Genomic DNA, 23,245 nt, shown 5'->3' with positions numbered 1-23,245 from the left:
GGTTCTTTCCCTTTTCTAAATTCCTGTGTGGGGCAGTTAAACATTTCAATAAAAACAAACAAAAGAATGGGATATCTTAAATCTTACGTACCAGTGTGCACTAGTCCTAATCCCGATCAGAGAGGCATAAGGTTACTTTAGACATTTAATAAAAAAAATAGGATTGTTAAACTGGGCACTGCATACTTGAAAGGAATGGCAACAGAAAGGAGACAAGAATAGTGGAGTTCAACAACTGACTCCACAGATGCTGCCACCAGGAACAATTCAGCTGCTTGGACCATGCTCTGCAGTTTCATAAAGATGGACGTCAAGTGATGGGTTGTACTTCACAGCAGATGTCAAGAACATTTTTGCTTAGAACCTACAAACCTGATCAAGAGGACTTTAAATTGAGTTATGTTGGAGAGGGAGACAGTATTCTTGAGGGTAGGAGTTCATCAAGTGCTGGATATAATACCCTGAACGTTACAGAGAAAATTGGTCAAACAATACAAGAATCCAACTGTGGGAGGAAAAAAAACTTTAAGCAGCTAGGAGGAATGACACATGGTCTCAGATGTGTACACTAATGCTCAGAACATGGGAAATAAACAAGATGAACTTGAATTATTAAAACAGCAAAACAAATATGATATAATAGGAGTTACTGAAACCTGATGAGATGAGTCTCATGATTGAAATGTAGTAATAAAGAGATATAACCTATTTTAGAGAAATAGATGAAACAGGAAGGGAGGAGGAGTAGAATTATATGTCAAGCATATTTGCTGCTGTAAAGCGATCTATGCCTTAAATCCTGGAAACTAGTGTGAGAGTATCTGGGTAAACATTAAGGGGCAGAAAACAACAAGGGATGTCATTGTAACGGTCTACTGCAGACCTCCAAGTCAGACTGAGGACTTGGAAGATGCCTTATTGGAACAGATGACCAAACATTCAGAAAGGGGAGATGTAGTAGTAATGGGAGACTGCAACTATCCTGATAGTTCTTGGAAGTCAAACCCTGCCAAGATTATACAGTGGGCCCTTGGTATCCACTGGGGTTTGGTTCTGGGACCCCCTGTGGATACCAAAATCTGTGGATGCTGAAGTTTTATTAAATACAGTGGCATAGTAAAGTTCTGTCTCTTATATAAAATGGCAAAATCAAGCCATGGATGGTTCAATCTGTGGATACAAAGGGCCAAATTGTGTAGTCCAACAAATCCCTCACTTGCCTTGCAGACAATTTCATTGTCCAAAAGGTGGAAAAGGCAACAAGGGGATCCACTATTTTAGATCTGCTCCTAACCCATAGTGATGACTGGTTAATCGGGTGGAAGTCAGGGCATCCAAAGAAGTGGGTTAATATCCATAAAAATACATTTAGTCTTAAATGTGCTAATAGATTCCTGCCTCTCTCACTACCCCCCCCCTTTTTTTTATGCTGCATTATGTTCAGTTGACATAATTGGCTATGGAGGAGGGGGACAAAGGCATTTTTCATGGTTGAGCCTCTGTTCCTTAAAATAGTGTTTTAATTCTTGCTTAGCTTTTTCTAATATTGTTTCATCTTGGAGGAGCAAATCTTTTTGTGACTAATTATATTCAATTTTTCTGTTAAATAGAGTCAGTAATACTAATTGTAATCTGAAGTAATCTTAGATAAAACTTCTAGTTTTTAAATTCTCTTGCTCCACAGTTTGGTGTGCACCAGAATAATAAGTTTATGTTTGGTGCCCACCAGAAAAATAAGTAAATTCTTTCTCCTTACCATGTTTGAAATGCCAGACATCTAGCAAATATAATTATCTAATGGGTCCATGAATATCTTCTGTAATTTTTATCTCTTTGTTTGTTCTATCCAAATCCATGTCTAATGTGCCATTTTAATCTCCTATCAATATTAAGCCTTCAAATTCAAATTCAGAAATTTGTTCTAATAATTTTTTGTAAAAGTTTTGTTGATCATCTGACACCATGTATACTTCTACAACCAAAGATTTTATTTCTTGAAATTGTAACTGAATTCCTATAAAATATCCTTTTATATCCCTGAATATTTCTTTAGCCCGATATTAAAAGGCACATTGAATTAAAGAAAACATTGTTGTCTGTTAAGCATTCTGTCCTTTAAAGTCAGAGATAGGGAACCTGTGGTTGTTTAGATGTTGTTGTACTCTAGTTCCCATTAGCTTTGGGCAGCCTGCCAAAGATTACGAATCATGGCAATAAGTAGCCCATTTGCATCTGTAGTTTCTGTAGCCCCTACTTGAGTATCATAACAAATCAATGAGTTGTTTTATCCTCATAATACTTCAAAAGCAAGTGATACGAGCAGCCCATCTGGGACATGGGTCACTTTTGTAGTCCAAATAAAGTAATGTTTACAAGCTCTGCTGTTTTGAGAGATTTCCTAAGTGCTTTCCTTATATTCCACACAGAAGCTGCCTACAGAAACTGGGTTTTACATTTAGCAGAACAGCATTTTCCTTATCTTTTAATTCTGGCCTTCCTGGAAAAGCACAGGCAATTACTTTGCAACACATTAAAGGGAATCTGCAATGTCCACAGGGAGCACATTGGAAGGATGGAAAGGGAGGGAGGGACGGATATAGCAGCAGGAGAAGCCTGATCATTTTACTTATGCTTGTACTTCTGAGGAGTTGCCCAGCCTAACAGATGAATGTGTCATTGCTTTGGTTTTGTTTTCTTTCATTCACAAAATGGTACCATGCACCCGCGTCATACGCGGGCGCGCTATACACAAATTTGAGCATATACTCAAACTTGTGTAGAGCCACGTGGGAGCATGCAGGGCACAAGGGACTGCACATCCTATTGGAATGAATGGGGTGCGCGCCCATGGCACTCGCATGCCACCATGCCAGTGCTCCTCCACATGCACAAGCCCCATTCATTCCAATGGGGCTTGAGTATGCATGGAATTCGGTTTACGCGGGGGGGGGGCTGGAACGGATCCCCCGCATAAGCCGAGGGCACGCTGTATTTTCTTCTTTGTTACATTTTAAAATTCAGGTGGGTTTTGTACAACATCAAGAATCCACAGCTAACATGGACCCTTCAACACTTCCTTTTTATTTCATTCTCTCAGTCACTTCAGCATGGTGAGGGTTCTCCTACCTTTGGATAGAGCTTGTGTGAAAATGGGTCCTGCCATTTTATCCTGGGCAACACAGCTCAGAGTCAGCATTAGATATGATGAGCAGATGCCACAACAGATCATCATCAGGTGGGGGTTACCTGCTCATGAAAGATGTGAACAATTCCAACTTTGAAAATGAAAGATTGTAAAACACAGTGCCAAAGGAGTACATGCCCTATGAGAAAGTGGCTCAGGTAGTTGGGTTTGCTTAGCATGGGGAAGAGAAGTTTAAGAGGTGATGAGATAGCTGTGTTTAAATATTTGAAAGGATTTCATATGGAGGAAGAAGCAAGTTTGTGTTTTTTTATTGCTCCAGAAACTAAGACATGGAGCAACAGATTCAGACTACAGGAAAAGATATTCCATGTAAACAAGAAGAAGAAGAAGAAGAAGAAGAAGAAGAAGAAGAAGAAGAAGAATGTCCTGATGATAAGAGCTGTTTGATAGTAGAATATATTGCCTCAGAATGTGATGGGGTCTCTTTCTTTGAAGGTTTTTAAGTAGAGCCTGAATGACCATCCAGCTGGACAGCTTTGATTGTGTGTTCCTGCATAGCAGGGGGTTGGACCGGTTGGCCTTTGTAGTCTCTTCCAGCTCTATGATTCTATGATCCCTAGGGAAGTTGGTCACAGGCTGGACAAGAGGGTACAGAGTCCCAGTTGCCTATGAACATCTAAAGATCCAGAATACCAACTGCATTGTGAATAGAATAGGAATGTTTATTTAGTTGTGTTAGTTAGCTTATATTGCTTTCTAACCTTGGTGGGATATGGTTTGTAATTGCTTTTGTAACTTTGTAAGTACTGTGCTCCTAAGCAACCTCTCAAAAAAGGTGCCTTAATGTAGAGATACCTTTTGCTAATGAAAGGTTTGCTTGCTTGGATTAAAAGCTTTACTTATAAGATCTCCCCATTCTTTCTTCACATGACTTTGTTTGGTGTGTGCACATATGTGTGTTTCGGACCCCTGCCTTATGTAGGAAGGGAAAGAAAAGTCTCTGCAGAGTCAGAGGTGGGGAAAGAGCAAGTTAAATCCTTCAGTGATTTTCCACTAAGTCATTTAATTTTGGGGTTCTCATTAGTGGCTTCTGGCAGCTGATAAATTTTAGAGGTCCTCTTATCCAGCTGCAGAGTAGAAGCTGGGGAGAAGCCCTGACCAGCTTGTAAAGGTGTTTTGGACTACTTCCCAGAATCTCCTAGCCAACATGGCTGGTAAAAACCAAATGAGCTGACCATGCTAGATGAGGGATTCTGGAAGTGTTAACTTTTGGTATCATCATCATCATCATCATCCTGTTTCTTTATATGGCACCATCAGTGTATATAATGCTTTATATGAGCAGTTTGTGAATTTGATAGTTCCCTGTCCTCAGGCTTACACTGTAAAAAAGACATGACACACAAGGAAAAGGAGATGGCAGTGGGGGTGCGGATTAAATCCCACAGATGCCAATTATTGTTTTCTTCTTCTGAGATCACAACATTGGCAGTTGGATGGAGGGAGAGTCTTTCCTCCACTCCTGTGCCTAGGCATAGCTCTGATTTTGGAGTTTTGAGGCATGAAGAACAGTGAGTGCAGTGCATCTTGCCCATGATGGAGCAGTACATTCATATTTTAAGACTTGTGCTTGCCTTTCTTGTTCTTCTGTACCATTTTTTCCTTCTCTCCTCTCTGCTATTCTTATCTTATATACCTTTACAGTTTCCAAGAAGCAAATACATGACCAAGAGTTCAGCCTTTGTCATTTTTTGTTAAGTGATGTGTTCAAGGGTGTTAAGGAAACATCTTAGTAGAATTTGACTTTTCTTTCCCTGAAGGAGGCATCATAAATTAGCAGAAGTGGCTTGCTCCGCCTCGCTGCCCTTAGATGGCATTAAAATTGGCCAAGCTATGGGGTCAGCTGCACTTCTTACCTGCTTTATGATACAGGTCCATGATTTTGGTAGCAATCTTGGATGTTAGAATGCTTAAGTCAAAATCCAGTTCTTAGCCCTTCACTTGGATCAGACGCTCTAAGGGACTGGAAACTTGGACGCCATATGCACTGCAGAAATAATTCATATTGACACTGCTCTAACCGCCATGGCTCTGTAGTGGAATTCTGGAAGTTTTATGAGATATTTAACTTTCCCTGTCAGAGAGCACTGGTGCCACAACAAACTACAAATCCCAGGATTCCATAGCATTGAGCCATGGTAGTTAAAGTGGTATCATTCTGGATTCTTTCTGTAGTGCAGATGCAGCCATGGTAAGCTTACACATAAATTCCATTGATTCAATGGATTTAAACTACTTCAAAGAGAATAAGGTTTAAGACTTAGAGATTTTATTTTCTCTGGCAGTATATAAGTACCACAATGGACAGCCAGTCAGAAGTAGGGAAATTTTCTTTCTTTGGAAGTCCTTTTGACACCAACAGTGGTTTCACATTTAGGCGACTAGTAAAAATATCTGTTTATTAAAAACTTGCAAGGCTAATTTATCTCAAAATGCTATCAAAGGATTTTTAACTTTGTGACTATATTTCATATTTTTAGCCTATGTAAATTATTTTATTGTTTGTAATTGTTTTAACCTAATGCATTATTTTAACTGTTTGCCAAAGGGGAGAACTCATGATTATGTACTACAGCAAAAACAAAGTAGGAGACAGATTCCACATGCTGATAGATGGTTACTTTATTTTCTTATTATTTTAAAAAGCCCAATGCATTTTGGCCTCTATCAAAATTGGCCTCCTTCAGGAGCTATGCTATAAAATACAAATAAAATTCCATTACATATATTAAGCTGGACAACACAAAATCAACTATATTAAAAAAAAAATACACTGTTTTCATTTCTCGGTTTTTAACAAGTTTTTGATCTGTGTTTTCTTGCACAAAGAATAATCAGCCATTATATAATTTTTCTTCCCATTCCACAAGTTCCTTGTATGCGTATTCAAATACTCATAGAATAATTGGCGCGGGACAGACCGTCCAAAAAGGATGGTCTCCTGGCGCCTGGTTTTGGTCCGTGGGGAAGCTGCAGCCTCCAGACCGCGGGACTTCCCCACGGACCAAAGAGAACCTGTAAAAAGCAGGTTCTTCTTGTGGCGCGATTATGACGCCGCAGTGCGCCAATGGCGCACTCATGACATCATAATGGCTCTGCAACATGCAGACGCTAGGCATCCATCACATAATGATAGCGACGCCCATCTCTATAGGGCGCTGCCATTTTGACGCCCTCGTCACGGGCGAGGGGCGTCTAGAAGCGCCACCCCTCACACGTGATAAGGGCGTCCTATCGCACCCGTCTAGACTGGGCCCTTGAAAGGTATTATTGAATTGTAAGTCTCATAAACAGAAGCACTGAAACTCCTTTTTCTGTCTTCCTTATTTCCCTCTTCAATTAATTTTGTAAGATAAAAGTGTTCAGACTTGCCCATTGACATTATGTAAGCCATTATTCACTTTCCCCCTATTTTTAAAATGCTGCGAATCCTTCATACTTTCCACTGTAGCAGGAAAGCATTGACAGAAATACTTGTTAATACAATACTGAAAGTCGCTAAGAACAGTCAGCCCACACTTACATTTGTGTTTCTCTTTAAAGTTCAGTATTTTCCTCATTATCAGAGTTTCACCACTTGTTTGCAATTACTCCAGACAGATGTACCTTAGCAGGGTTTGCAGTCCATGAAAAAAGCCTATCACACTATGCAAGCATAAGTGTTAGCCTATATTTAAGAAGAAAAACAATCAAACAGAACAATCCTATGTGTTAATAATCCAAAGAGGAAGTTTTGGTTTTCAGACAAGCAAGCCAATCCCAGTTTAACAATTTGAAAGAGAAAGTGTCTTGTAGAGAAACCACGCACACAAAAAAGAGTTTTCATAAAGTAATCATCAAAACTCAGGACCTCGACAGGCTGCCTCTTTTAGTGCTGGATCACGGCCGTGGCAACAACATGCTGTAGGCCTGATCTGGCCTTTTTGCACTGCAGAAAGGGCGCCATAGTCGCTGGCGTGTTGCTTTTTGCCACTCCTCTGGTGCTGTGTCATGTGGACACAGCGCCAGAGGAGCGCCATGATGCTGCCCACCATGTGGTGTGGTGCGCAGCATCACACTGGTCTGGGGGTAGAGTCAGGGCGTGTGCCATGCAGGCGCCATGCCCCCACTCCACCACCAGACCAGCCTTTATCGCTGGTGTGTATACCCTGCCAGTCAGGTTAGATAACTTGTACAGAAAGTCTAAGGAAAGCTATTAAGTTTCTGGTTTAATGGTTCAGTTTAAATGCTTTGGTATGATCTTTGTCTGAAATGCCATTATATCCAACACACACTATTTAAAACATCTACATGACAATTCTACACTTCAGCTTTATATAGCACAAATATAGGTTCAGGGGGTGTGCTCCTAGAAAAGACAAGTATTCCTTCTATGTTTTATAGTAAGAAGCTTCATTGGACCCATATAGGCAACGATTATATACATACACACACAATGTGAGTGAAGGGTTTACATAAAATAATAAGAGCTTCATGTCATTTGTCTTCATGTTGTATCCCATATAAAATACAATCGTTAAAACAATGACATTACTATTAATTCACTAAAATAATAGATCATCAATTAACTTTCACACTAACATTCATACAGCCAGATGAGAAGCGGAGTATTTAAGATCTCTTATAAAACATCAGGTGGGCAGGCCCACCAGAAAAGATCCGTCTTTAGTGCCTTCTTGAAGGCATCTAAGGTGGTGATACGACACATCTCCTCTGGCAAGCTGTTCCACAATCTGTAAGAAGTTGTTGTTAGCCTGGTTTTTGAGTACTCCAATAGGTTCTTTCCAGATGTTCTGAGAGTGTGGGGTGGATTGTGTAGGGAGAAGCATTCCCTCAAGTAACTCAGGCCCAAGCCATGAAATTGTGGCAACACTATCAGGTTTTTGTTTGGGGGGGGGGGGGGTTGTTTTGGCAAGGTTTATTCAGAGGACATTTGCCATTCCCTTCCTTTGGAGAGTGTGTGACATGCCCAAGGTCTCCCAGTGGGTTTCCATGGCTGAGCATGGATTCCAACTCTGGTCTTGTGGAGTTTTAGTCCAACATTCAAATCATTATACCCCACCTTTAAGAGTATCTGTTCTAAATCTCCCATCTCCGAAGAATATCTGTTTCTACTCGTCACTCACATTTTGGTGATGGCAGTTTCCATATTGGCTCATGCAGTGGGTGGGTGGGTGGTAGTAGAGTGTGCCACTATAGAAGGAACATCTTCCGTCATTCAGTTGCCACCTATGATAGGACCTGATTATATGTTGAAATTTTTACCCCAATGTCCCCTTACGCAAATAGTTCTCCAAATGCCCACCCTACAACAGGCCATATTAAAGACTGGTCAGTGTATTAGCATAGTTCTTCCCCCTTCAAAAGCAACAGTTGGAATAGCTGCATGAAATGTTTACACCAAGTTTTATTTCTGAGTTTACTACCTGAGATCAATCAGATATCTTTTTACAATTCCACAAGCCAAGGTTCACCCCTAATCATGAAATGAAAACACAGTTCCCCTGTTAAGGTATAATGGAAAATCAGTTCAAGGAAATCAGGATCTGTATTACTTTGGCTGGTATTCTGTGTGTTTCAGAAGTAAACAGTAGACATCCAGAGTTAAGCTCTGGCATTGGAAATAGATCTTGGAACAGAGCCCTGACACAAATTAACCACTAGTTAAAACCCTGAGTAACCAGAGTGGCGTCCCCTTCTCTCTACACATACATACATATATACACACATGCCACACATGCATGTGCATGCACATACACACACTTTTAGATTCTAGATGTACCATCTTCAAGAGACTGCCTCTAGGCTTTCGGTGCTGTGAATTAATGTGGCAAAATTCTTCACTGAAGATAATGTAATTTAATTAATTATCTGCAAATCCAGAAAGTTAGAATACTAGAAATATTCTTGAAGCAATAAACAGAGATAGATAAAAGTTTTCAGTTGCCAAGGGAACCAGCTGTGTTTTAAATGTTGGGGTGACCCAACATTTCCTCAAATGTTTTTGCATCATATTCTCTAAAAGAATCTAAAAATATGGTTGAAGTTATTTGTAACCTATTAATTATGTCAGTAGTTAACATACTGGACATATGGCAAGACATTACCTTTCCTTTTTAGGATAAAAAAATAAATCCAGTTAAAATAACTGTTCTGTTTAGGATCTTAGTTATTTTTAAAGTTCTTTCAGATTACTGTATTTTTGTAATTAACCTGCTATGAAACATTTTTGCTATTTTAAGTACAGGAAGCCTATATCTATGGATAAATACATTTCTTGAATGTAAATCCCTGGATTGTTTCAGCTGTAAGTAGAATAAATTTTCCAGGTGGTGTTGGGTGAATATCACTGTCAGTACCCTGAAGAAAATATATAATTGATGATAATATGTCGTGATGCATATTAGCTCAAAGTATAATTCCACACTACTTCTGTAATTACTTTAATAATACATCTTTAATTCTCACTAGAATACCATTTGTAGTAAAACACCTAAGAGTCTTTATTGTAAAACTGCAGAATTGACAATTCCTGTGTATTAGTAATCCCTTTCTCTCACTCATTTAATATATGGAATGCTCATTCTGCATTTTTTGAACAATCCTCAAATGCTTAATAGTTATTTCTGAGAACATTAATGGAGCCTGGTCAAGTGGCGTTTACAAAGAATAATTTTAACTTAATTTTATTAAAATTTGTTCCAGCCAGTATATCCAGAAAAAAATTGCTAGGGAGTAATGTATATACTTGACTACAAGTCGAAAAATTGATGCCCAAAAATTGACCCTAAAATCTGGGGTCGAATTATATAAGGGTCAGTACAGTCACCATGGGTTGAGATCGACTGGAGGACAACAACAACAACAACAACAACCAGTAATATTGCTCATAAAGCTCCTTTAAAAAGCAGCCCCGATGCCCCACTCTCCATGCCTCTTGCTGAAAGAGCTGTAAGGCGTATCTTTGTCTAGAATTATTTAGTGCAAAAATGTTGTATTATTATACCTGTCTTGTAACTCCAGAAGTTTCTGAAAGAGGTTTACAAGAGTGTCTCAGAATAAAATTACATTAAAATCAGAAATCAGGTACAGGATAACAGAATAAGCCTGTGGCTTAGACAAAACATAGAAAATTTGGAGAATGGTGTCAGAATGGATTTTTTAAAAGAAATTTCTTTACTTTTCCAATGGAAGAATTACAAAATTTGGAGGACATTTAAAAACAAACACATGTATGAAATAATTGCTTGGGTGTTTTTAAAATAAGTGAAATACTTTTTAATTCAAGGGTTTTTTTGACTCATAATATGTAATATGAACATTTGTATGTAAGGTAATTTGCAGCATTAAAGAATGATATTTCCTGTATGTTTTGTAGATCTCAGCATTTTTTAATGTTACTATAAAGGTTAATATATTATACTAATAAGCTTTTAGTCTTTGATATTATTACTACATAAGAGTGCTTCTGTCTGAATAATACACTTGCTTTCGTTATCTACAAAAAAAATTATCACTGTATTCCATTTGAAGAAGTGGGTTTATATCCATGAAATCTTAGTCTTAAAGGTACTGCTACATTCCTTTTCTTTCCCTGTCTTTCCTCTCCCTTTCTCCTTTTTATGCTACAAGACACTAACATAGCTACTTCTTCGAAAACTACAAAATCTGTTTTTCTTGTAACTGTTCTCCATCTATCCCACTTTTTCAAGCAACAATAATTATGATATATATGTTGGTGTAAGATAGCTTGCTGCATCTCTCTCCTTTCTTCCCTCTTTCTCTAATATTGCACTTTTGTTTGAACAAAAAGAAAAAAAAACATTTAGCTGGTGCAGTCAGTTCAGCCAGATCATTAATAACAAAGACAAACTGAGCTGACTTGGATCAGTTTGGACCTCTTCCATAATGAAATAGATTGGCCCAGGTTAGTGCTGCAAATTGTGTGAGTGAATAAATATAAAGCACTTGGGACCAACTCAGAGGTCTGGATGTTAAAAATGAGCCTTAAAAAGCCAACTAGTATGTCACCATCCTGATCAGATAAAGAGAATGCCAAAGTGATATGAGGCAGCGGAAGAAGAGAGAAGCTGGGCTTTGACCACTGGTAACTCTAATGTGTGATCTGGGGCATGAATCTCACCAGCACTTTTTTATCATAATGCTTATGGGGAGGGATTATGTAATTTCACTGAAGCCGTATAGTCAGTTGTCTTCTCTGGCATTTCTATTTGTTTGCTGTGTTTAGCACTCCTAGTAGCAGGAAGAGGTGTAGGAGTGGACAGTAGTTGATTATCATTGGAGTTCGGGGTTTTTTTTCTTTTTAATTTCCTTTTGTCTTGTGAAATAGCCAAATTTATTTTCTTTTTACCATCTTTGTTAATATGTTTGTTCATGAATCTTTGGCTGCGATCCTATATGCTGCTGAAAGATCTGGGAGGATCAACAGGCTAGCACTCCCCCTCTTTACCTTGCGGTAATCAGAGTAACAAAGACTCTTTGATGACATATCCTGGCCTGAAACAAGGCTGAAATGAGTCAAAATAACCTGTTTCCTACAAGAACATCTGCCACCACACGTTCAAGCACCTTGCCCAAATATGGGATATTAGTGACAGGGTGCAGTAATCGCAAACCTCTATAGCAGTATCAATAGCAAGTACATCAAGCTGCAACAACTGAAACTGATCTCAAGAAATTTTGCCAGATGATGCACTATACACCTCCCCAGACTCTGCAATAACTGTGGCATCAGGTTCTGAATGAATGCTAGCAACTTTCTGCTCAAAGTATCACAGCAGGCAACATGAGGGTTCTAATACTGACCTCTCCAAGACTGACCACTCAGAAAAGGTCTGTTGGGTGATGTGCTGAAGTATAAAGGAGGTCTAGAATAGACAGGTATAGTTGTTCTATAGACAGTCCCATCTCAACTACCAAGCTCTTCAGAGAAAGCTTCTCTCACTGATGTCATCCTTACCTGGTCTCTGAGGTTTGGTAGATGGCTTTCTTTAGGCAAAAGTTGTGGTTAAGTCATGCACTTTTCATTTTGTGATAATGGATTTAACAAGGACCCAGAAAATGTTTGTAGTGTGAAATATTTTTATAACCCAACCAACCCTAATTCTGCACAAATTTCTCCTGGATTTGTTTGGATAGCTGTTTTAGCCTCATGATTATGTTTGTTTAGATGTGCTCACCAACAAACTCTGGACTCTTCCAGAAACAGATGTACTAATCTGATATCATACGACATTAGAATTACACACAGATGGATTCAATTCACCTTCTATGGCAATGGTTCCCAACCTTCCTAATGCCACAATCCTTTAATACAGTTCCTCATGTTGTGGTGACCCCCCCAACCATAAAATTATTTTTGTTGCTACTTCATAACTGTAATTTTGCTACTGTTTTCTGATTGTCTTAGGTGACCCCTATGAAAGGGTCATTCACCCCCCCAAGGGGTAACGACCCACAGGTTGAGAACCACTGTTCTATGGGGTAGTGAATTGCAACAGAGCCAACACCAGGGCATAGCAAAGGGGATCAATAACACATGCAGCCAATCAATTGCAAATTTGTTTTTGTTTACTTAAATTTTGTGCCACAATGAAAATATTTTGCACTTTCACAGTGTTATGTATCTTTGTGTGCATCAAGTGGTAGCAATGCCAGTTAGGTCCATTGAAATTCCAGGTTGTAGCACAACAAAATGTGGAAAAGTCAAAGGAGGTGGTAAATATTTCAGCAAGGCACTGTAATTTATGCTTTATTCTGGCACATCAAGGATACTTCAAGTAATTTAAGAGACCCATTAATTCATCCATCAGGATTTATAGCGATGGTTCTAAGAGAGTCTGGTTAGAATTTGTTGTGAAGGAACTTGATTCTACCACTTGCTTAAAGAATTGCTAAAACCCATCAGTTAAAAGACTGATAGCCATTGTCAGTATTAAAGTTTTAAAGAGACCTGGAATGACAGTCAGTTGCAGCTCAAAACAGGGACTACATAATAGTGGGACTAGATCCCAGGATTGTTATTTGGCTTCACTATAGGCAGCAAATGAACAGGGGCTAATTCCAAGGACCCCAGCAGCCTCTTCAAGCACTTGGAGAGGAAACACCAAGTGGCTTAAATGAAGCTGAAAAGTTTGAGTAGCCAAGAATCAGAGAGAAGACCCTTAAGGTAGCAACAAATATATGCAGTCTGAATCAGGACAGGTTGGATCCAGATTGAATCGGGTTCCAAGCCAAATGCTTGGTTGGAAATTTGTTCTGTCCTGCATACTTTTGAATAACTGTGCATTGGATTATCTTGTGGAAAATGCTGAGGAAGATTTAAAAGATGAAGTTTCTCTGTAAATGTCACCAATATGTCATTGTACACCTATGCATTATATCTCATTAAGGCTGAAAAAAAGTTTAGGGTAGATGTAAAAAGTGTTGAACATATTTCATCCTCCCCCCTCAAATGTCTACCTCTACATAAAAAATGAAGTTTTTCCCCTCATGGTTTTAACATTTCTGGAAATTGTACATGACTAAGTTCCCATATGGTGCCAGATGAATCAAGCAATATTTTCTGCCTTTGTCTTTGAATCACTCCAATGTCACACTTTCTTTAGAGGCAGCAGTTTATGGTGAAGACTTCTGAGGCAAGAGTGTGGAGTCAAAAAACTGGATTTCTCTCTGTCTCTGATGGAGATGAATCTTCCCTTTCTGATAGTGGACTCCTATGGAGGACCGTTTAGAGAAGGAAGCAGGGAGAAGAGATGACATAGGTGGAATTCCTCCCAACAGGGGAATAACTCTGATCAGAAAGGAGCACATTTTCTTTAAATTCCTGATCTGTCTATTTTTAATCATAATAAGTCCTTAAAATGTACTCACATTTTAAGCCATCACATAATATATTGCAATTTAAGAAGAACATAGAAGCTAGTAATGGAAATCTGTTCAGGCTTACCTTTCAATGATTTTAATTTTGTGGCTTGTTTACTTTTATTTTGACAAGAACTTGTTTTTACTCATTTTTAATGGAATCCGCTGCCTCGGAGTGTACTGTAGTCTCCTTTGGAGGTTTTTAAACAATGGCCACCTGTCAAGGGTGCTCTGATTGTGTCTTCCTTCTTGTTATTTGGCAAGGTTACACAAGCTGGCCCTTGTGGTCTCATTCAACTCTGTGATTCTGTATTTTTAAAACTGCCTTAAATCATAAGATTGGAAAAAATTAAGGATCTAAAATAATCATCATCATAATCATCTCCACTTCCTCCTCCTCTTTGCCCCCCAGGATTTCAGATTTCAGTGTACGGGGGGGGGGGGGGGATCTGTACACAGTTGTAACTTTCTTTTTCTCAACCACATTTCTAGCACATTAACTGCTACTTGTTTGTCGGTTTGAAGTCCCACTGGAATTTTAGGTTATGAAATATCAAGACCTACAAATTGAGATTTAGCACCTCTGGGAAAAGAAAACAGCTGTGGTTCCAGTAGAGATAGATTTTCTGGGAGAAATTCTAAACGAAGTGTCAAAACATCTGAACAAACTCACCAAAGATTGAATAACTATAGCACAGTTACAAAAAGCGACATTGTTTGGAACATGTCCCATTATTGGACAATTCCTCACTGATTCCTAGATTCTTAGGTAGAACCCAAATCATTGGTGGTCCTAAACTGATAGACTGTGAAACTGATATTCTATCACAACAATAACAACAATAAGAGCACTGATACATTCTTATTTTCCAAGAAAAAAAGCTGTGTCTCATTCACTTTCATACACCCCCTTTCTTCTTTCTTTCATATTGATTAAATATTATGCTGTCAATAGCATGTAGCCAGAAACCTATAATGCTGAAGAGATGATGGCTGATACTAGAGCTCCCTCTATGGGGAGTAAATTAAAAAATCTTAGAAACTAGTCAGTCCATAATGTGGGTGTGTTTAATATGTTTAATAATGTGTCATCCTGAACAGATTCAAAGTAGTGTGGTTCTAAAAAAACATACTGATTTTCCTAAGTGCTAGAAGAATATGGTAATCATTTACATTCAGTGACATAGGTGGGAATAGATTATCATCATAGTAAACGAATTACAGCACTTGAACTCACTTTGAACAGTTCATTGATTCTGAATGTACAGAAAACACTGGCTTCCATAACATTAGTTGAAAGAGACAGATTTGGGGATTTGGGCGTCTCTATTTGGAGGGTGAGGAATCAAGTTAACTGGCATGTTTTTTCATGAGGCCAATATTTAATCCAGTTCATTTAACATACTGCACAATGAATATGTGCTGCTGACTGAAAATGTATAGAAGATCTTTGTGCAAAAGAAATGTGTGCACAAAATGCATTCAGGACTTGGTTACCTGAAGATCAACATCTGATAGGTGGACCAAAACATCTTAGATCAATCTAGAAACAGAACTACTGCGCTATTGCTGTCATGATGTTACTCTCCCCCAACGTGACCTTGTTCTTATCAGCATCAGGCCTTCCTGTAACTTCAGTCTGGTACCTAAATTGTAAATACTGTAGTGGATGAGCTACAGCTGAGAACCCTTGTAAGTGGTGTGCTAAGCTCTTAAGCACAGGAAGCCTAACCCATTCTGGGGAAAAAATCTAACTAATCTCATATTCCTTAATGACATATTATTTCCACTATTAGAAGTAGCATGTATCTGTATATCAATTGGTGGTGAACTCAAGAGGCAGTCATTATTGCAATTATGACCCGCTGCAGGTTTACCACAGGGATATGGCTGACCATTGTACAAAAGGAATGCTGCACCACATGGGGCCTTTGGTTTGGTTCAGTAGGGTTTTTCTAATGTTAAGAGGTCTAACAAATATGCAGGGATTATAGGGATGGAAAGTATATGTGACCTGAAGGAAACAAACAAGAAATGGGCTTTTTGAGTGTCCAACAAGGATCACCTCATTCCTCTTTCTTCTTTCTTTCCCTCAGTCCTCATTCTTGGCTTAACTATTCTTGGACTATTTGTGTCTCATCTCCACTTCAGTTTCACCTATTTCTGTTCCCACAAACTGGGAAGTGGAAGCCCACTGTTACCTAAAGAAGGGGGGGTGATTTGGGGGGTCCCCACAAACTACCACCATTAAGAGGTTGAAGGCTTTCATGGCCGGCATCCATAGTTTTTTGTGGGTTTTTCAGGTTATGTAACCATGTTCTAGGAGAGTTTATTCCTGACATTTCACCAGCATCTGTGGCTGGTATCTTCAGAGAATCTTCTCCAAAGATGGCAACCACAGATACTGGTGAAATATCGGTAATAAACTCTTCTAGAACATGGCCACATAGCCTGAAAAACTCACAAAAAACTATTAGCATTACTTCAAGTGTTGGTGAAAGTAACTATACAAGAGGCTGAGTAACCTTTAGGACCTTTTCCACCTATGCATACTGGTTACAATTGAGAAGAATTCCAGGTTTTGGTGATTTGAAGATTTTATTAGAAAAAGGCAGAATACAATCACAAACACAAACAAAATAGCAATTCAAACAGACACAGCATTAAGAGTTAACTGAAAGTGAGGTTTGAAAGGGGAATAGAGGAGTTTGGGGGGATTAGAGAGGACGATATTTACCTGTCCAAAGAAGAGACCACAGAAAGTAAGAGTGACTCAGATTGGGGTCTAAGGGCAACACAGAACATGCACAGAAGACAACTTGAGACAACTGTATGCATACTGTGTGTGCGAACAACTTAGATTTTGGGACCAAAATTTATACCTGAAAACTAGCCTCTGGGAATGGGGCTAGCTGATCCAATAACAAAGGCTTCTATCAGAAATCAACAATGAGATTGTGGACTGTGTGATGGTTTTAACTTTAGTGACACAAAAATAGTGATTGGGTCAGGATAACCTCAGGATGGATGGACAGGGAAGTTTAAATGGAAACACAGCAGGGGGTAAGCAGAAAGAGTTGCCCGACTTCTTCAGTGCAATGAGACCTGCTTTGTCTCTTGGTGCAAGAGGAAATGTAGAAGGTGGAAGAAGGGAGAAATTAGTAGACCCATTTACATTGGATTGTCTTATTACTTGCATCATCCACAAACCTATGGTCTTCACTCCTTTTTTCCTGAAAACCTGACCTAGTGTTCCTAAAAGGTCATCATGATCTCTCAAGAACATGCTGAAACATAGGTGTTGAGGCTGTAACCTGTCCAATTCTTGTCCAGTTTTGCCCACACCTCCCACTGTCCTGTAGAAAGAGGAGCAAAGAGAGGATTCTATTAGGCTATAGTCTAAATCCAAAATTCATTTATTTTTCATATACAGCTTGTACACATAGCCTGAATGTAATTGTATACATAATATTTTTTGTGTGTATGCATGAAACAAAATGTGTGTACACTGAGCCATCAGAAGGCAAAGGTGTCACTATCTCTGCCACAGATGTAGACAATTTTGGATTTTGGAATATTTTGCATTCTGGAATTCTAGATAAGGAAGACTCAACCTGTATTAATTTAAAAAATGGGCTCACACATCATTTTTGTGCTGGGATCGATGATGTTCTGTATTTCTCTGGTATTCTGTATATCAGAAATACACTCTTTCTGTATTTATTTATATTCCATTTATTCATTTAATTTCTGTGCCACTAATCCTAGAAATTGGGGGGAAAGAGCACTCTGTTTTGGACCTGCTTCAGGGCCCAAAACATCTTAAAGGCTGCTGCCATAGTGCAGAATTAATGCAGTTTGATACTGCTTTAATGTCATGGCTCCATCCAGTAGAATCCTGGAATTTGTACAGTTGGCCCTCCTTATCCTCAGATTTTTTTATACATGGATTCAAGCATCCACGGCTTGAAAATATGTTTTAAAAAGGTATAAATTTCAAGTATCAAACCTTGACTTCCCCATTTTATATAAGGGGCACCATTTTGCTATGCCATTGCATTTAATGGGACTTGAGCATAAACACATTTTGTTATTCACGGGGGGTTCCTGGAACCAAACCCCAGCAGATAACAAGGGTCCAGTGTAGTTTGTTGTGGCACTGCTGTAGCTCTGACAGAGAAGGCTAAATATCTCCCAAAACTATAAATTCCAGAATTCCATAGTATTGAGTTATGGCAGTTAAAGAGGTGTCAGATGTCATTAATTCTGCACTGTAAATGCAGCCTATATCTGGCCTTGCAAATATGTTTCTAAATTGGATTTGCCATTTAAAAAGAAGCCAACCTGTACATGCGCAAAACTGAAACAAAAATTTCAAACATTGTACAAAGAACAGGTCTAAACTGTATAACCACCAGGGATACTTCCTAACTTTATTTTTGTAGAAGCTAGGTTTTGAATATGATATTTTGCTCTCATGGGGGTGATTTTCAGAAGAAATCAATGAAGATGAAGGCCATGCATTTAAGAATGGAAGTCAGCAGTAACCTTACATTGACAGAAATAGCATGTTAACGGAGGTGCTGCGGTGCCAGGGCATGAAATCCGCATTGGATCATGTCTCCAGAGGTTGCTGATAGAAGCAAATGGGTGAGAGGGTAGAAAGTAGGAAGAGAGAATAGATTGTTAAAGTTGGCAATTACTCTAGATTTGTGTAACATTTCCTGCTCCAAGCAGAGTTTAATCCATGATGAAATTTACCTTTGACAGAAATCAGCCATTACTGTGTGTGATCATTTCTGTTTTTAGTGCAATGCTATTATCATTATACAGTGCAGCTAGCTTGATTTTTTTTAAAAGATAATTTGACAACATTGAAAATGGCATTATATCAAGCCCCAGTTTCTTAAATCCCTCAGAATCTGTTGATCACTTGGTAGTGGTTGTCTTTTACACTGTGTGATAGAACATCAACCCCTGGATTTGTTCTTGCTGACAAACTCTCCTTCTATTTCTGAGGATTAGTATCATGGTTCCTTCTTCATATATTTACTTACATATTTAGAGAGCCAGTGTGGTGTAGTAATGTGAGTGTTGGACTAGGACTCTGGAGATCAGGGTTCCATTCCCCACTGGCCATAGAAACCAACTAGGTGATCTTGGGAAGTCACATACTCTCAGCCCCAGAAAACACCATGATAGATTCACCTTAGGGTCGCCATTAGTTGGGAATGACTAAAGCCACACAATAACAGCCATAGTCCAACACCAGACCACTACACAATGCTGACTCTCTAAATTATGGTAACAGTATCATTTTTTACAGGCCAAAGGCCCAAAACACACTACAGAAATAGTCTAGTTTGAACCTGCTTTAACTGCCATGGCTCAATGCGAGGGAATTCTGGAAATGGTAGTTTTGTGAGACATTTAGGCTTCTCCGCCAGATAGCTCTGCTGCCACAACAAACAACAGGATTCCCTAGCCCTGAGCCAGGGCAGTTAAAACAGTTTCAAACTGGATTGTTTCTGCTGTGTGTTTTGGACCCGAGTCAGAAATTCTGGTTGATTAGAGCCTCTTATACTGTATACTATGGAAACTGAATAGATAAACATTGATTTCAGTAAAAGAAGTCATTTTCTTCCATCCTAGGTATATAAATGTTTTATTATTTTTCTGCACCTAAATCTGAGAAATCTAGGGATTGTCTGGAATTTGATCAGCAAACCTTGCAGAGCCTTTCAGAGCTGTAGGCTTTTAGCACATTGCTCTCTCTTCCATATCTAACACAGGACCAAAAAAAAGGAAGAAGGTAGTATCCCCAGATGAGTGTAGGCTTCTTCCATGGACTTTTAAAGTTAAATCAGATTGTTAGTTCCAGTTAGACTAAACCTATTGAATTAGTGTGGGGGCCAGCACTGGACTACGACTTGGAAGACCAGGGTTCAAATTCCATCTGAGCATAAAATACAGAATGCATGTCACACTCTTTCAGCCCCAGAGGATGGCAATGGCAAATGCCCTCTGAACAATCATGCCAAGAAATACCCAGGATAGGTTCGCTCTAGAGTCAACATAAGACAAAAATGATTTGGAGACACACGACAACAACAAATTGAATCAGTGGGAATTTGGTAATTCACTGATTCTGTGGATTCTGTGGGTTGTAAAGAACAAAAATAGGTTTTCTCATCTTTGATGAAAAGGGGTGCTCAACAAATCAAAGACACCGCATTGAGAAAATTAGTCAAACCTTCTTTGTGAAAAATTCACTTGTGGAGGGGGAAACTTGTTTTTTGCATTCACACAAAAATAAATGTTTTGCACAAAAAACATGTATTTCACTTTTTTATGTTCAAATGTGGTTTTGTTTTGTTTCATTTTGGAGATTTTTTGGCAAAAAAGTCCTGAAATAGGGCGGGGGGGAGTATTGAAAAAAATCCCACATAGTGGGGATGAAACTTTTGAAATTGTCTGTTCTCATGTGCAAGATGAAATAAACATCCTAAACAACTAGAGAATTACATTCCGAGTTGGGAATAATATTTGGTCTTTGTCTCCTTGTTTCTTGATTCTCTCAGGGACCTTTAAATGTTAATTGGTTTGGTATGGTCTCATTCAGTTTTCAGGTTTCCAGTGGGAAAGTATGTTGTAGCTAAGCTGCCAGTCTTTGGGTTGTTCTGTATGCTATAATGCAAACACTAAAACCTTTAACTCTTGACTATGAAATTGTACACAATCACTGTTGTCTTTAGAATGATTGGATTTGTGCATTTTTTCCAAAATTGGGAGGGAGCAGGAGGGTATGTTATTCTAGCATACATAAATAGACGAAAAGAAAGAAAGAGGAAGCCTTGGTTGGCTATATCATCATCATCATCATCATCATCATCATCATCATCATCATCATCGTCTACAGCATCATCAATCTACATGGCCCTTTACAAGTAAAGTTACAACAAAAATAGCCAACCCTACCAGAAGCATACAGTCTGAAATATACCATGTGCACATACAGAGGGAGGATAGAGTAATGCAAATATAAAAGTCTACAATACATTTATAAAACAGATTATCTGGACATAATGCAAGAACAATATGAATAAAGCAAAATGACAGAAATGTATCATTTATTAAATTAAAATCCCCAAAGCTTTGGAAAACAAGAATGATAACATTTTCTGTTTGTTTTTTTTATATTTTGTTGCAGCCCAGAAGATGGGGAGATTCATCCTGAAATCTGTAGACTGTTTATCCAGTTGCAGTGTTGCTTAGAAATGTACACAACAGAGATGCTAAAATCCATATGCCTACTAGGATCGCTTCAGCTTCATCGGAAAGGTATTTATATACATTATAAATCACCTTGATCTATTTTCATTTACTACAGTCATTACTGGCTATCTGTGAAACAGGACAAGTAACATGTCACCTTTATCTGTTATTATCCAGCCAGTCTGCTAATAGGATACATGAGTCTCTTCTATTCTGTTCTGGTTAATTTATTACACAAATGCATGTCCATTCACCCTTAGAGCTCACTTGAGATCTCTGTGTGCACTCCAGTGTATACTGGAAGGGAGCTCTTACATACTTAGGCTGCACTAATAGTTTCAGTTGAGTGGGTGGATCCATACCTCCAAAATAATTTGTACATGAATTTGTCTCTTTCACTGAAATAAGAAAGAAGCAAAGTATCAGCCATAAATGGTTGTTGTTGTTGTTGTTGTTGTTGTGTACCTTTAAGTCATTTCTGACCTATGGCGACCCTAAGGTGACCCTATCGTGGGTCCAAAGCTAAAATTACTACATCACTCTGACTCCTCATAAGTCATTACAAGATAAAACTTAAGTAGGTAATTTAAAATCATTAAAATGTGCCATCGTCTGCTGGATTGGTAGATTATATTGATATCCCATCTTTCCCCCAAGAAGTTAAAGGCAGTGAATATTTTCCCCTACACCTTGTTTATCCTGTTCTCCTTCTTCTCTACCACCATATTCACAAGTAGAACTCACACCTGTGCAGGAATTACAAAGATAATGTTTCCATATCTTTATCCATTGCCCCATAAACAGATACAGCAGCTTCCTTTCATACATCAGTTCTTCTTTAGTTCTGCCATCTAAATATGCCCCAGGTAGAGTCTGAAGATCAAAATATTATTACAAAATATTAATATGTTTTATATTTAATGCTTCCTTTCTATGGATTTGGTTCCCACATTAGTGGGAAAAGCAGTTGACAAAGATGAATTTCGACCAGCAATCATGACTCCTTTGGTCATGGACATCTGGTCACATCATGGATTATCTCCACTCTCAGTGGGACCTATATTTATATTCCAATTTTCTGTACTGATTGCTGTGATCTAGAGCTAAAATTACATTTTGGACTATATCTTCTGGATTTCTCCCAGCCAAAATGCCTATGAATTTCTGGGTGTTGTACTCCAGAAAGGAATATTTCCGGTTTCTGCTATGAATAGAGACTGTGACATATTCTATAACTGTGGAAGAAGCAGAGAACTGTTAACAGTTTGAAATCAAAGCTTTTCACGGCCAGTGTCTATAGGTTTTTGTGAATTTTTCAGGCTATGTGGCCATGTTCTGGAAGAGTTTTTTCCTGAAGTTTCACCAGCATCTGTGTCTGGCATCTTCAGAGATGTTAACAATTTATTTTTATATGATTAAATGGCATTTTAGTTATGGTTTATGAATTGCTCTTACCAGTGAGGCCCATCTGGTCCCTGAATTCTCTGAATGCTGCTCTCCACCTATCAAAGACTGACCAATCAGTGTGACTATCATAGAAGAACAGTGAGTCCTGGTAGGGCTTTGGTTATTGTGGAATATAAATGAGAATGCTAACTTCCACAATGGCCAAAGCAAGTCATATTCAGGCATAAAGTAGACTTACACTTGCATATGTCAAGAAGACTTCACCATTGCTATTTTGGAAAGCCAGTGTGGTTTTTAAAAAGCTTTTAATGGTTGCTGTTATTCCCCTCAGTGCCCTTTTGCATAGTCCTCTGGAGTAGCTAGTGTGTTTGGCAACATAGACCAGCATCTAGCAAGTTCATCACTACATTTCACAGTATGTTTTCTGCCTGGCACTGCTGATTTTGGTGGAGTTCTGGATGTGTGCCATCTGGT

General features: G+C 38.7%; 1 protein-coding gene across 3 annotated transcripts in view; it reads left to right on the top strand.

Annotated features, from left to right (window-relative positions):
* Window positions 1-23,245, top strand: part of RGS7BP (regulator of G protein signaling 7 binding protein) — a 66,918-nt gene that overhangs the window by 32,630 nt on the left and 11,043 nt on the right. For all 3 annotated transcript variants that reach the window (XM_089495190.1, XM_089495198.1, XM_089495208.1), the window contains one exon: window positions 21,300-21,430. In XM_089495190.1, the coding sequence (XP_089351316.1) occupies window positions 21,300-21,430 (131 nt within the window). The remainder of the gene's footprint in view (window positions 1-21,299; window positions 21,431-23,245) is intronic.

Source organism: Sceloporus occidentalis, unplaced genomic scaffold (genome assembly GCF_023333645.1).
Source record: "Sceloporus occidentalis isolate IW3139 unplaced genomic scaffold, rSceOcc1.0.p SCAF_1, whole genome shotgun sequence".
NCBI classification, from domain to species: domain Eukaryota; kingdom Metazoa; phylum Chordata; class Lepidosauria; order Squamata; family Phrynosomatidae; genus Sceloporus; species Sceloporus occidentalis.
Note: the sequence above shows the minus strand (reverse complement) of the source record. Positions and strands in the feature narration are given on the sequence as shown.